We start from the raw sequence: 14,210 nt of genomic DNA, 5'->3' as shown, positions 1-14,210 counted from the left end.
AAACACAATGTGAAGCTTAAACGGTTCTGTGTTTCGTGTTACACTTGCGATAAAATGATGAATCGATTGGAAATATGATTGTTAGAAATCTGCCGTTTGTCTGTGGTGAGAGCCCCGTTTATATTGCTAAAGGCTAGGCGCTTGCTACATATCCGGGTGTACGTCCACCGGTAGAAGATAAATGCTAAAATCAATGCTTGCCTGTCCAATAGTAATTAGGGGCGAGGGAGGGCTTTCAGACCTGTCACTCAAACCACCGCGCCAGTTGAGATTTGATTCGCGAAGCATTAGCGGCGCTGCCGTTGGCTGAACATTAGTTCTCCGGTTGATGTTCTTTAAGTTCTTGTAAGAATATTTCAAGTTCAATTTCTACATAAATGTAAGATAATTTTATGCGTGACTATTTTGAGGGTTGTTTTAATATTAGCTAATTTACCAAACATGTTAAATGAGCGTGTCCCTGCACACTGAGCGCGCGCGCGTGTGTGTGTTTGTGTGTAACGTAAAAGTTATTAGGTAAATTACGTCGCATTCAGGTGTTAATTTTGCTCACAATTTGACTATTATGTGCCTATTTTGTGTGTTGTGGATGTCATCGAAGACCCATTTTCTACTGCTATCAGTGTGTTCTTTACGCAGACCTTGTGAGTAGGCCTATGTGTGTGTGTTAGCGATGGATGAGAGGTCCCTTGTATACCACATAACGTCATAGATAATAAGGTTGCGTTTCGGTGTGTATTCGTGTGTTTGCCATTGCAGAAGTATACGATTTATCGGTTTTCTGGCAATATACGTTTTTAGCTGGTTTTTGGTTGATTGGGTGTTTTTTAGTCCAGAATTGGGCTGGAAATTGCCAATCCGATCTGGCAACACATGCCTATATCTACACAAACGACAAAGCTGAGACTCAAAGGAGACCAACGGGATCCTCATTTTGTGAGCTTATTTCGATTAACTAAATGTGAATGTGTCAATAATATATATTTTCCAAGTCTCAAACAAATACCCACAACGTACTCAAATATATTCAAACTCGATCACCTTAGCTATTTTTTTAACCCACTTTATTTTTTTTCGAACCATTTTACAACACTATTTTCAAATCCTTTCGCTTGATTTAAAGCCATTTAACATTTCTTTACGTCTTAAACTAGGTGGTTTTACTTATGAAACATGTTTCAACCTCAGTTTGCACTACAGCACTCACCGCATTTTCTGCAGGAAATGCATTTTCTAGTTTCCAATTTGTTAAGATTATGTGGATAGACTTTGATTTAGCATGGCCTAACATGCTTGATGGACAGATATGGTTAGTGATAATTATACAATATGAAGCATAATAATAGCTATAGACTAGCACCAATCCATTTTTATTCATTTTAAATGCTAAATGTGACGGGATGAGACGGTGATGTGGACATCCATCACATTACCACATAAGGCTTGTTTTGAGAGGTAGGCCTACTTATATTGTAATTAGGTGAGTGCTGCATGCAGCTCTCAATTGTTGTTCTTCAGTTTTATTCCTTCTTCTTCATTATTCTATACAAACTTTTTGGAGACAAAATTTCATCCATCCCTTTTGATTAATTTTAAATGCTAAATGGGAGGGGATGAGACGGTGATGTTGACATCCATTACATTACCATATAAGGCTTGTTTTGAGAGGTTCTGAGATCCATGGTCTCCTTGACGACAGCATCACTGCCTCATTCAAGCGAGACGCCACGTGGACTGACTCACGCACGCTGCACGAAGTTGTCTTTGCTAGTTGTTGCTAATTAATCGTGGGTTGATCATTATATCTACTTGACTGTACTTGTCGAAAAGGAAAGCAAACATGGGTGGCTGTTGCTCCAGACAGGTACAATTAAATCTTAATCATGACTCTTGAATGTTACACCTTGCAATCTTTCCTTGAGGTTGCGATGGAAACCTTTCATCAAATTGTGAAACGTAATCAATTTAATTATTGATCATGCATTTATGTAATAATCCCTATAAGTAACCCGATATTTACGGCCAACACTGAAACCTTATTTTAATAAATATTTTTTTAAAAACACATTTGGCCGCCAGCTTCTTATTTGTTGTTCTTTGAACACGTGTTAGCGACCTGAACGTTCTGATGGCCGCAGGCTACATTGACCCTTTCTAATCGACCCCAAACTTTTCAACGGTAGTGTGTGTGTGTGTGTGTGTGTATATCTATCTATCTATCTATATATCTCAATACATACAGTACCGTTAAAAAGTCTAAATACATATATACATAATAATAATACATTTAATTTAGAGGCGCCTTTCAAGACACCCAAGGTCACCTTACAGAGCATATAGTCATCATTCAAAACTATGTAAAACAGACTAGGAATAAAAGGAAAACAGAGGTTAAACATGAAGAATAATAATAATTAATAACACTCAAAGACGCCTAAAGTGAAGGGGGGACCTCACTAACCACCACCAATATGTAGCACCCACTTGGGTGATGCTATCACACACACATGTATGATAACTTCTTGGGTTTCTTTCATTCATTCATTTTTGATACAATCATTTCTAATAATTTTTCCCATCATCATTTAAATATCGTAATATTATAATTAATTCTCACGCCCCTTTCTTCAAACAGCCTGCCATGGAGGAAGATGGAGGAGAACCTGACCACCGCCCGGCCCCTTCTGTGGTTGCATCGCTGCCAAAGAAGAAACCCTCTTTTTTCCCCACTTTCCCATCCCTACCCTCTTCTCGTTTCAACCCCACTGCATCCCTCCCCTCTTCTTGTGTCTCCCCCACTACATCTCTCCTCTCTTCTCGTTTCTCCCCCACTGCATGCCTCCCCTCTTCTTGTGTCTCCCCCACTACCTTTCTCCCCTCTTCTTGTGTCTCCCCCACTACATCCATCTCCTCTTCTTGTGTCTCCCCCACTACATGCCTCCCCTCTTCTTGTGTCTCCCCCACTACATCCATCTCCTCTTCTCGTTTCTCCCCCACTACATGTCTCCCCTCTTCTTGTGTCTCCCCCACTACATGCCTCCCCTCTTCTTGTGTCTCCCCCACTACATGCCTCCCCTCTTCTTGTGTCTCCCCCACTACATGCCTCCCCTCTTCTTGTGTCTCCCCCACTACATGCCTCCCCTCTTCTTGTGTCTCCCCCACTACATGCCTCCCCTCTTCTTGTGTCTCCCCCACTACATGCCTCCCCTCTTGTGTCTCCCCCACTACAGCTCTCCCCTCTTCTTGTGTCTCCCCCACTACATGCCTCCCTGTTTCTCATCACCCCGCCTCTCTCTTCTCGTCCCCATCCTCCCCTGTTCTGTTCCCTGTTCCTGTTCTTCTGTCCTCTGGTATCTCCCCAATAACTGTGTCTCTTTCTCCCTCCCCCCCCTCTCTCTCTCCAACAGGAATCCTGGACCTTCCAGATGTCATCACCCCCAGCAGCAGAGATGTCTCCTCCCCACCAGGACGGTCATCAGATGTCGGTGAGCAGAGCAGCAAAGGGACCTCAGAGGACACCACCCTGCCTGATGAGGATGTACTGGGGAATCAAATGTAGGTAACAAGTAGCATTAAGATCACCGCCGGTGAAATTAGGCCAAAAATGACTCATCCATGTTTGTAACTTTTCAATTTGCATTCCTGCTTTTTATTTGTCCTTAAAACATCAGCCCCCATCCTCAGTTGACCTTGATGAATGTGTGCGTTTCAGGGTACCTGCAGTAGCTGGGAGTGAGCTCAATGAGGTGGACCCCACTGGGCCTCCTGCCCAGACAACAGGTACTTTGAAGCAGTCCTCCATTGAGTAGACAGCATGTCCCACAGATCAACTATTATTGTCTTAACCGTGGTGGTGGTCGGTCCTCAGAGTTCTCCCGGCCTCGTCGCTTCTCATCTCTGCAGTGGTATGACAGCAGGAGCCAACCTTTGCTGATTGCATCAGGGAGATCCATCAGCACAGGATTGGACATCAGATAGAAATCGATGAATGAATGACTCCGTTTTGCTTATACGTGACGTGACTATCCTCCTCATTGCTGTGTTTCCCTCTCTGTTCCCCTCTTCCCTGTGTGTTGCAGTCAGCCTCAGAGGGACGAGGTCAGCCGGCTGCGGGCCTCCTCTGGTAGGAGCAAGACCCAGCAACACCAGGAGGCCCTTGGGTAAGAGACAGGAAAGACATCTCTTGAGCTGGTTCTTAAGAGAATAAACATGAATACAAGCAGCCTGTTTGGGGCCGCTGATGCCTTCACCCCCTTATAGTCCATAGTTTAAGGAGTTCTGGTTATATTTGTAGAGATTTACACTTTCCCAAACATTGGTTGTCTCTTCTTTAAAACCTAATCATCATGACTATATACTCCGGGCTGGTACATTGACTAATGATGTGTATGTGTTTTCTTCAGCTTGCCCAACATTGGAAACAGCTGCTTCCTGAACGCGTCCCTGCAGTGTCTCTACAGCCTGCCCTGCTTCTGCAGTGACATCACGGGGCAGGAGGACCTCTGGAGCCCCCGGAGAAGAACCAAGCTGAAGCTGCTGAGGTCCAGTAGAGATCCAGACCCTTAGCCCTCACACTAGAGGAGAACCAGACCCTTAGCCCTCACACTAGAGGAGAACCAGACCCTTAGCCCTCACACTAGAGGAGAACAAGACCCTTAGCCCTCACACCAGAGGAGAACCAGACCCTTAGCCCTCACACTAGAGGAGAACCAGACCCTTAGCCCTCACACTAGAGGAGAACCAGACCCTTAGCCCTCACACTAGAGGAGAACCAGACCCTTAGCCCTCACACTAGAGGAGAACCAGACCCTTAGCCCTCACACTAGAGGAGAACCAGACCCTTAGCCCTCACACTAGAGGAGAACCAGACCCTTAGCCCTCACACTAGAGGAGAACCAGACCCTTAGCCCTCACAAACTACAGTACAGCTTGGACGATTTACTGACAAAGTGAATGCTCCACTGTACAATATTAAGTACAGTAGGTATACTAAATGCACTTGGTCTTTTCGTATGCTGTTCTCCAGGTACTTGGGGGAGCTATATAAATCCCGGCAGGGTGAGGGCTCCTACAAAGGCAAGCGCCGGCTCCTTTGGTCCATCAAGAGCAGTCTGGCAGAGTTCAACGAGGAGTACGAGCATATCACTGAGCAGGTACAGCTGATGAGTCCCTATCTCTTGGCTTATGCGCTTGTTGAGGATTAAACACATGTCAACTGAACTTCGGGTTTCTGACAGGATGCTCATGAGTTCCTGCTCCTCCTCTTCATGAAGATGAAGATGGAAGGTGAGACACTGCAGGAGATCTCCACGTCACCCAGCTATATCTGCCCCGTCCAGAACTTTGAGTTCAGACTGCAGTGTGTACGCACCTGCACCAGGTAACGCTTGACTTCATCGAACGTATTATTGTTGTCGCATAATGCTACTATAGTTCCTCCATCATTGAATGATGGAAATCAGAGTCAATCAATGTTACGCCAACACTTTTGGCATCATGATCTGGTCTGCTGTGTTCAAATGGTGATTTTCTGTTCTCTACCCGTCTTAAAAGCTGCGGTGACAAGGTCTTCCAGGAGGAGGAGCAGAACCACTTGTCCTTGGACCTTCACCCGTCGTTGATAGCTGGCCTCCAATTCTACTTCAAAGTCAGTACACCGTACTGACCGTTGGTGTGTCTGATTACGCTGGTCCACTGATACTCACAGAGCACTTTCCCTCAGCCTTCAGAGTTGGAGTGCACCTGCCGGCAGTGCTCTGGATGCCAGGCAACAGCGGTTCGGCATTTCCTCACTCTGCCCAGGTGAGCCATGAACTTGAGTCTGTTGTCTCCAATGTTGCCTTGAAGCAGCCTTTTCATACGTACGGGCGCGTGTGTGCATGCAGCGATCGGACGATGAACCGTTTGTGTCCACAGAGTGTTACTCCTTCACATGAAGCGCTTCCACCACGACGGGGCACGTTTGAGGAAGGTGACCGATGCTGTCAGCGTTCCTCCATGGCTGTCTCTGGCCTCCCTCGTTGGAGAGCAGGGGGCTGCAGCTGGGATAGACCCACTGAGGTAAGAGATAAGGAAACAGACTGGGACGGTAGGCAGTGCGTTGTGCTTCATGGAAACAGATTGGGCGGGTTGGGAGTGGTGGGCGTCATTGAAACAGAGTCAGATGAATCTAGATTGGTAATCCGGCCGTAAGCTCCCCTGCCTCTTATAGAGGACCTCACACAACCATTTTAGTGTTTAATTTACGATCCTCAATATCTGATTAATCATTATGTATGGAATGTGTTGTAGATCAAGTTATGGAGAGGGGGACATCGCATCTGGAGCAAAACCAAGTGCAAACATGGGTAAGAAAAAAGTGATGGATTCCTATCTCTTGCCCAACCGCTTGAGTTTTTCAGTTGTGTACAAAACAGGATTGTTGGTGTGTTTCTCAGCAGCAGTGGATCATCTTGACAGTGCAGGAGACAGGGACAGAGGTCTTCAGGAAGTTCATGGGGTGAGAGGGGCCAGGGAGAGAGCTGTAGTACACAGTGGGACAGAATATGGACAGATTCAAGTGATGATGCAACAGAGAAGCTCAAAGCGTTTTTTACACTGGCAATATGCCCGTCTTATTTGAAACTTTTTCCCGGCATTGGCGTTTTTGCACTTGTAAATAGTTAATGGGGTTTGTAGCCTACATTCAGACGCAGTCTACTCATTCTTGCGTGCGAGTGGCGCTTGAATAAAATTAAAATATTCTGAGTATGCAAATTATTCTAAAGATGTCTACGTGCGTAGCCCCGCCTGCTCCAATGAACAAGAAAGCCGGCTCTTTGAGGGCTTTACACAGGCAGGACAGTGAAACTGTAACATCTGCCAAGCAGCCACCGTACCTGCTTGGCAGTGTGAAAATGCTTAGGGTTAGGGTCAGGTTCTCTGACAAATGAATCCTGTTTCTCGACAGAAGGATCACAGCAACCAGAGCACCTACCGCCTGTCGGGGATGGTCTCTCACCTCGGGGAGAGCATCAACACCGGTAACTAAAGCTTTTATAGTAAAGAATGTACATCTGTACCTGACACACGCGTCAGACACTAGACCCGTCCCACGCTGGGGGACAGTAAGGTAATGGATGTCTTGTGTCCCCCAGGCCACTACGTCAGTGACGTCGCTGGAGAGGACGGCGCCGGATGGTTGACCCTCAACGACGCCCGTGTGACGCCCGCGGAGACGCCGGTCCTGAGGACCAGAGAGAAGACCGCCTACATGTTGTTTTACGTCCTAAGGTGATACTTTAAACGTTACTCTCTACAACAGCCAATTCTTCTTTTAGACTCAGTCTGTTTTACTCACTGAACTTACTGAAACACTGACTCCTGCTTGTCTTCTTCCACCAGTGGAGCAGAAGAGGGAAGCCATGTCCCACTGGCTCAGAACCAGGAGCCATCTGGAGCTGAGAGGGACTGACACCTGTGAGGCCCAGGAGAGCGTTTGATTGGTGGTGCCTCTACAGCCCGCTCTGGGGGCCACACCCTGCAGCCCCCCTCTACAGCTGAGGCCCACCTTTAAACGCCCCCCTAGGGGCCACACCCTGAAGCTCCCCTCTACATCCCCCTCTGGGGGCCACACCCTGAAGCCCCCCTCTACATCCCCCCCTAGGGGCCACACCCTGAAGCCCCCCTCTACATCCCCCCTAGGGGCCACACCCTGAAGCCCCCCTCTAGGGGACCTGAGGCCCCTCTCTACACCCCCCTCTGGGGGCCACACCCTGCGGCCCCCTTCTACAGCCCCCTCTAGGGGCTAACCAACCCCCTCTACAGCCCCCTCTAGGGGCCCTGCGGCCCACCTCTTTGGACGTTAAGGCTGATCATAATGAGGATCACTTTATTTTTTATTTTGTATCATAATAATGAGGAGCATATTCATATTATGTATAATAATAATGCTGAGGATCATCTTATTATGAATAATAATGTCATTATGTGATCCTTTTTATTATTATACATGTATAATAATAATAATAATGATGAGGATAACATTATTATGTATCGTAATAATGCTGAGGATCAAATTATGTGTATAATAATATGATAATTATGTATAATATATAATGTGAATATATAATATAATAGCACTATATATAATGCAACTATAAAAATAAGATCCCCTGTGGAACTAATATATGATAATTGAGCTCTGGTTTTCATTCAATTTCGTTTAAATAAATGTGTTCATTGTATAAATAGTAAAATAACAATTAAAATGTTCATGATATTAATAATTTCAATCCAATCAATAATAAGATATCACCAGAGTATATAATAATAATATATGTCATCAATAAATGCGTTTACTTGCCACACATAAAACAGTCAGACACCATTACAACCTTCAAGTCTCAACTCAAAACTCACCTGTTCAAACTCGCACACAACGTCTAACTGATCACTGTTTTGATTATTTGTTTGTTTTGTTTTGTCTTGTTTTTGTTTTATTTATTTTTTATTTTTTATGTTTATTTATTTTATTTTATTTTTTCCACAATGGTCTTGTTTTTTTAAACGATTTATGATGACTATATGCTCTGTAAGGTGACCTTGGGTGTCTTGAAAGGCGCCTCTAAATTAAATGTATTATTATTATTACTAATCTCCTGTGTTTGGTCCGCTTCCTCAGTCTCCAGTCTCACCCTTTAATCACATCAACCACATAACACAGGTTTACATCGTCCACAGCTCAGCATTGTTTGAGCAGTAGATTTGAGGAACATCCAAACAACAAACACTTGATATAGGACATTTGTGCTTGGCGAGTCTGACTTAAAAAAATTATTTGCACTCATTTAAAGTTTTTCAGTTACTGTTAAGACAGCATCCTCAGAATTAATGGATATTAATGGCAGGAGAGGAAGAATTGTTTCGGTCTATCCAGAGCCGAATAACAGAGTTCAGGTAAAGAAAGGCGTCACTTCTCTATGTAGGCCTACTCAAGAACAGAGAGTTCAGGTAAAGAAAGTGGTTTCAATCAGGTTGGTCTTCCTCTTTATAGTGCCATAAAATGTGACTAATATTAATATAATGTTACATGAGCAAGCCAAGTAAGTTCAACTGTTGCTTGTTCATGAATCAAAAACTGACACTAATAAATCAAGAAGACCCTTCATGAAGATTGGGCAAACCAAACTGTCAAATGAGCTGTTCATTAGACAATTACTTCACATTATATTTTTTTTGCTTGGTTGACATTTTACTATTTTCTATAAATAGATAATATATACATTTTTACAAATGCTAGTTTCAACTATGTTGATCGAATATGGTCTAAATCAAACCTACCGAGTCAGCCCAGTGGATAACACTCTATCCAAGATCAAGTCTGAAATCCAACTTTTGGAAGAATTGCCACTCTCCACTATTGTTCTTTAGTTTTATTCTTTCTTTCTTCTTCTGTATTATTCTATACGTATATGTAGACACAGAATTTCGATATAATTTATACTTTTTTAAGAATCACAGTTAATTTCATACCGTATATTTCCAGTTGGTCTCAAGGACGTTGAGGCTCGAGCGTGAGCAGTTCTGGAGATGACAGCCAAGGTGACAGGGCGGCTAGTTAGCGATAGCCCATGGTGGCTATGAGAGCTAACCATTGCGGACGTCGTGGAGCCTAAACAACGTCAAGCTAGAAACACAATGTGAAGCTTAAACGGTTCTGTGTTTCGTGTTACACTTGCGATAAAATGATGAATCGATTGGAAATATGATTGTTAGAAATCTGCCGTTTGTCTGTGGTGAGAGCCCCGTTTATATTGCTAAAGGCTAGGCGCTTGCTACATATCCGGGTGTACGTCCACCGGTAGAAGATAAATGCTAAAATCAATGCTTGCCTGTCCAATAGTAATTAGGGGCGAGGGAGGGCTTTCAGACCTGTCACTCAAACCACCGCGCCAGTTGAGATTTGATTCGCGAAGCATTAGCGGCGCTGCCGTTGGCTGAACATTAGTTCTCCGGTTGATGTTCTTTAAGTTCTTGTAAGAATATTTCAAGTTCAATTTCTACATAAATGTAAGATAATTTTATGCGTGACTATTTTGAGGGTTGTTTTAATATTAGCTAATTTACCAAACATGTTAAATGAGCGTGTCCCTGCACACTGAGCGCGCGCGCGTGTGTGTGTTTGTGTGTAACGTAAAAGTTATTAGGTAAATTACGTCGCATTCAGGTGTTAATTTTGCTCACAATTTGACTATTATGTGCCTATTTTGTGTGTTGTGGATGTCATCGAAGACCCATTTTCTACTGCTATCAGTGTGTTCTTTACGCAGACCTTGTGAGTAGGCCTATGTGTGTGTGTGTTAGCGATGGATGAGAGGTCCCTTGTATACCACATAACGTCATAGATAATAAGGTTGCGTTTCGGTGTGTATTCGTGTGTTTGCCATTGCAGAAGTATACGATTTATCGGTTTTCTGGCAATATACGTTTTTAGCTGGTTTTTGGTTGATTGGGTGTTTTTTAGTCCAGAATTGGGCTGGAAATTGCCAATCCGATCTGGCAACACATGCCTATATCTACACAAACGACAAAGCTGAGACTCAAAGGAGACCAACGGGATCCTCATTTTGTGAGCTTATTTCGATTAACTAAATGTGAATGTGTCAATAATATATATTTTCCAAGTCTCAAACAAATACCCACAACGTACTCAAATATATTCAAACTCGATCACCTTAGCTATTTTTTTAACCCACTTTATTTTTTTTCCAGACCCTTAGCCCTCACACTAGAGGAGAACAAGACCCTTAGCCCTCACACCAGAGGAGAACCAGACCCTTAGCCCTCACACTAGAGGAGAACCAGACCCTTAGCCCTCACACTAGAGGAGAACCAGACCCTTAGCCCTCACACTAGAGGAGAACCAGACCCTTAGCCCTCACACTAGAGGAGAACCAGACCCTTAGCCCTCACACTAGAGGAGAACCAGACCCTTAGCCCTCACACTAGAGGAGAACCAGACCCTTAGCCCTCACAAACTACAGTACAGCTTGGACGATTTACTGACAAAGTGAATGCTCCACTGTACAATATTAAGTACAGTAGGTATACTAAATGCACTTGGTCTTTTCGTATGCTGTTCTCCAGGTACTTGGGGGAGCTATATAAATCCCGGCAGGGTGAGGGCTCCTACAAAGGCAAGCGCCGGCTCCTTTGGTCCATCAAGAGCAGTCTGGCAGAGTTCAACGAGGAGTACGAGCATATCACTGAGCAGGTACAGCTGATGAGTCCCTATCTCTTGGCTTATGCGCTTGTTGAGGATTAAACACATGTCAACTGAACTTCGGGTTTCTGACAGGATGCTCATGAGTTCCTGCTCCTCCTCTTCATGAAGATGAAGATGGAAGGTGAGACACTGCAGGAGATCTCCACGTCACCCAGCTATATCTGCCCCGTCCAGAACTTTGAGTTCAGACTGCAGTGTGTACGCACCTGCACCAGGTAACGCGTGACTTCATCGAACGTATTATTGTTGTCGCATAATGCTACTATAGTTCCTCCATCATTGAATGATGGAAATCAGAGTCAATCAATGTTACGCCAACACTTTTGGCATCATGATCTGGTCTGCTGTGTTCAAATGGTGATTTTCTGTTCTCTACCCGTCTTAAAAGCTGCGGTGACAAGGTCTTCCAGGAGGAGGAGCAGAACCACTTGTCCTTGGACCTTCACCCGTCGTTGATAGCTGGCCTCCAATTCTACTTCAAAGTCAGTACACCGTACTGACCGTTGGTGTGTCTGATTACGCTGGTCCACTGATACTCACAGAGCACTTTCCCTCAGCCTTCAGAGTTGGAGTGCACCTGCCGGCAGTGCTCTGGATGCCAGGCAACAGCGGTTCGGCATTTCCTCACTCTGCCCAGGTGAGCCATGAACTTGAGTCTGTTGTCTCCAATGTTGCCTTGAAGCAGCCTTTTCATACGTACGGGCGCGTGTGTGCATGTAGCGATCGGACGATGAACCGTTTGTGTCCACAGAGTGTTACTCCTTCACATGAAGCGCTTCCACCACGACGGGGCACGGTTGAGGAAGGTGACCGATGCTGTCAGCGTTCCTCCATGGCTGTCTCTGGCCTCCCTCGTTGGAGAGCAGGGGGCTGCAGCTGGGATAGACCCACTGAGGTAAGAGATAAGGAAACAGACTGGGACGGTAGGCAGTGCGTTGTGCTTCATGGAAACAGATTGGGCGGGTTGGGAGTGGTGGGCGTCATTGAAACAGAGTCAGATGAATCTAGATTGGTAATCCGGCCGTAAGCTCCCCTGCCTCTTATAGAGGACCTCACACAACCATTTTAGTGTTTAATTTACGATCCTCAATATCTGATTAATCATTATGTATGGAATGTGTTGTAGATCAAGTTATGGAGAGGGGGACATCGCATCTGGAGCAAAACCAAGTGCAAACATGGGTAAGAAAAAAGTGATGGATTCCTATCTCTTGCCCAACCGCTTGAGTTTTTCAGTTGTGTACAAAACAGGATTGTTGGTGTGTTTCTCAGCAGCAGTGGATCATCTTGACAGTGCAGGAGACAGGGACAGAGGTCTTCAGGAAGTTCATGGGGTGAGAGGGGCCAGGGAGAGAGCTGTAGTACACAGTGGGACAGAATATGGACAGATTCAAATGATGATGCAACAGAGAAGCTCAAAGCGTTTTTTACACTGGCAATATGCCCGTCTTATTTGAAACTTTTTCCCGGCATTGGCGTTTTTGCACTTGTAAATAGTTAATGGGGTTTGTAGCCTACATTCAGACGCAGTCTACTCATTCTTGCGTGCGAGTGGCGCTTGAATAAAATTAAAATATTCTGAGTATGCAAATTATTCTAAAGATGTCTACGTGCGTAGCCCCGCCTGCTCCAATGAACAAGAAAGCCGGCTCTTTGAGGGCTTTACACAGGCAGGACAGTGAAACTGTAACATCTGCCAAGCAGCCACCGTACCTGCTTGGCAGTGTGAAAATGCTTAGGGTTAGGGTCAGGTTCTCTGACAAATGAATCCTGTTTCTCGACAGAAGGATCACAGCAACCAGAGCACCTACCGCCTGTCGGGGATGGTCTCTCACCTCGGGGAGAGCATCAACACCGGTAACTAAAGCTTTTATAGTAAAGAATGTACATCTGTACCTGACACATGCGTCAGACACTAGACCCGTCCCACGCTGGGGGACAGTAAGGTAATGGATGTCTTGTGTCCCCCAGGCCACTATGTCAGTGACGTCGCTGGAGAGGACGGCGCCGGATGGTTGACCCTCAACGACGCCCGTGTGACGCCCGCGGAGACGCCGGTCCTGAGGACCAGAGAGAAGACCGCCTACATGTTGTTTTACGTCCTAAGGTGATACTTTAAACGTTACTCTCTACAACAGCCAATGCTTCTTTTAGACTCAGTCTGTTTTACTCACTGAACTTACTGAAACACTGACTCCTGCTTGTCTTCTTCCACCAGTGGAGCAGAAGAGGGAAGCCATGTCCCACTGGCTCAGAACCAGGAGCCATCTGGAGCTGAGAGGGACTGACACCTGTGAGGCCCAGGAGAGCGTTTGATTGGTGGTGCCTCTACAGCCCGCTCTGGGGGCCGCACCCTAAGGCCCCCCTCTACAGCTGAGGCCCACCTTTAAACGCCCCCTTAGGGGCCACACCCTGAAGCCCCCCTCTACATCCCCCCCTAGGGGCCACACCCTGAAGCCCCCCTCTACATCCCCCCCTAGGGGCCACACCCTGAAGCTCCCCTCTACATGCCCCTCTGGGGGCCACACCCTGAAGCCCCCCTCTACATGCCCCTCTGGGGGCCACACCCTGAAGCCCCCCTCTAGGGGACCTGAGGTCCCTCTCTACACCCCCCTCTGGGGACCACACCCTTCGTCCCCCTTCTACAGCCCCCTCTAGGGGCTAACCAACCCCCTCTACACCCCCCTCTAGGGGCCCTGCGGCCCACCTCTTTGGACGTTAAGGCTGATCATAATGAGGATCACTTTATTTTTATTTTGTATCATAATAATGAGGAGCATATTCATATTATGTATAATAATAATGCTGAGGATCATATTATTATGAATAATAATGTCATTATGTGATCCTTTTTATTATTATACATGTATAATAATAATAATAATGAGGATAACATTATTATGTATAGTAATAATGCTGAGGATCATATGTGTATAATAATAAT

At 45.4% G+C, this 14,210-nt stretch overlaps 3 protein-coding genes across 3 annotated transcripts; all 3 read left to right on the top strand.

The window, feature by feature from the left end:
* The first annotated feature begins 977 nt into the window (after positions 1–977).
* Positions 978–4,085, top strand: LOC132450664 (mucin-2-like). Its single transcript, XM_060042670.1, has 4 exons — positions 978–1,864; positions 2,636–3,555; positions 3,713–3,780; positions 3,869–4,085. The coding sequence occupies exons 1-4, from the start codon at positions 1,841–1,843 to the stop codon at positions 3,976–3,978; spliced, it is 1,122 nt and encodes a 373-aa protein (XP_059898653.1). The 5' UTR covers positions 978–1,840; the 3' UTR covers positions 3,979–4,085.
* On the top strand, positions 3,793–7,922 carry LOC132450665 (ubiquitin carboxyl-terminal hydrolase 37-like). Its single transcript, XM_060042671.1, has 13 exons — positions 3,793–3,905; positions 4,080–4,160; positions 4,404–4,541; positions 5,027–5,153; positions 5,238–5,380; positions 5,554–5,647; positions 5,723–5,802; positions 5,917–6,060; positions 6,292–6,347; positions 6,438–6,499; positions 6,950–7,022; positions 7,137–7,272; positions 7,384–7,922. Exons 5-13 carry the CDS (start codon positions 5,268–5,270, stop codon positions 7,451–7,453), a joined length of 828 nt encoding a protein of 275 aa, XP_059898654.1. The 5' UTR covers positions 3,793–3,905; positions 4,080–4,160; positions 4,404–4,541; positions 5,027–5,153; positions 5,238–5,267; the 3' UTR covers positions 7,454–7,922.
* Positions 7,923–11,113: 3,191 nt separating this feature from the next.
* On the top strand, positions 11,114–13,632 carry LOC132451582 (ubiquitin carboxyl-terminal hydrolase 37-like). The gene is made up of 10 exons (XM_060044152.1): positions 11,114–11,254; positions 11,339–11,481; positions 11,655–11,748; positions 11,824–11,903; positions 12,018–12,161; positions 12,393–12,448; positions 12,539–12,600; positions 13,051–13,123; positions 13,238–13,373; positions 13,485–13,632. The coding sequence occupies exons 1-10, from the start codon at positions 11,114–11,116 to the stop codon at positions 13,552–13,554; spliced, it is 999 nt and encodes a 332-aa protein (XP_059900135.1). The 3' UTR covers positions 13,555–13,632.
* The last annotated feature ends 578 nt before the right edge of the window (positions 13,633–14,210 follow it).

The sequence above is a fragment of the Gadus macrocephalus genome, chromosome 22 (genome assembly GCF_031168955.1).
Source record: "Gadus macrocephalus chromosome 22, ASM3116895v1".
Classification (NCBI taxonomy): domain Eukaryota; kingdom Metazoa; phylum Chordata; class Actinopteri; order Gadiformes; family Gadidae; genus Gadus; species Gadus macrocephalus.
This window is presented reverse-complemented; position numbering and strand designations above follow the sequence as displayed.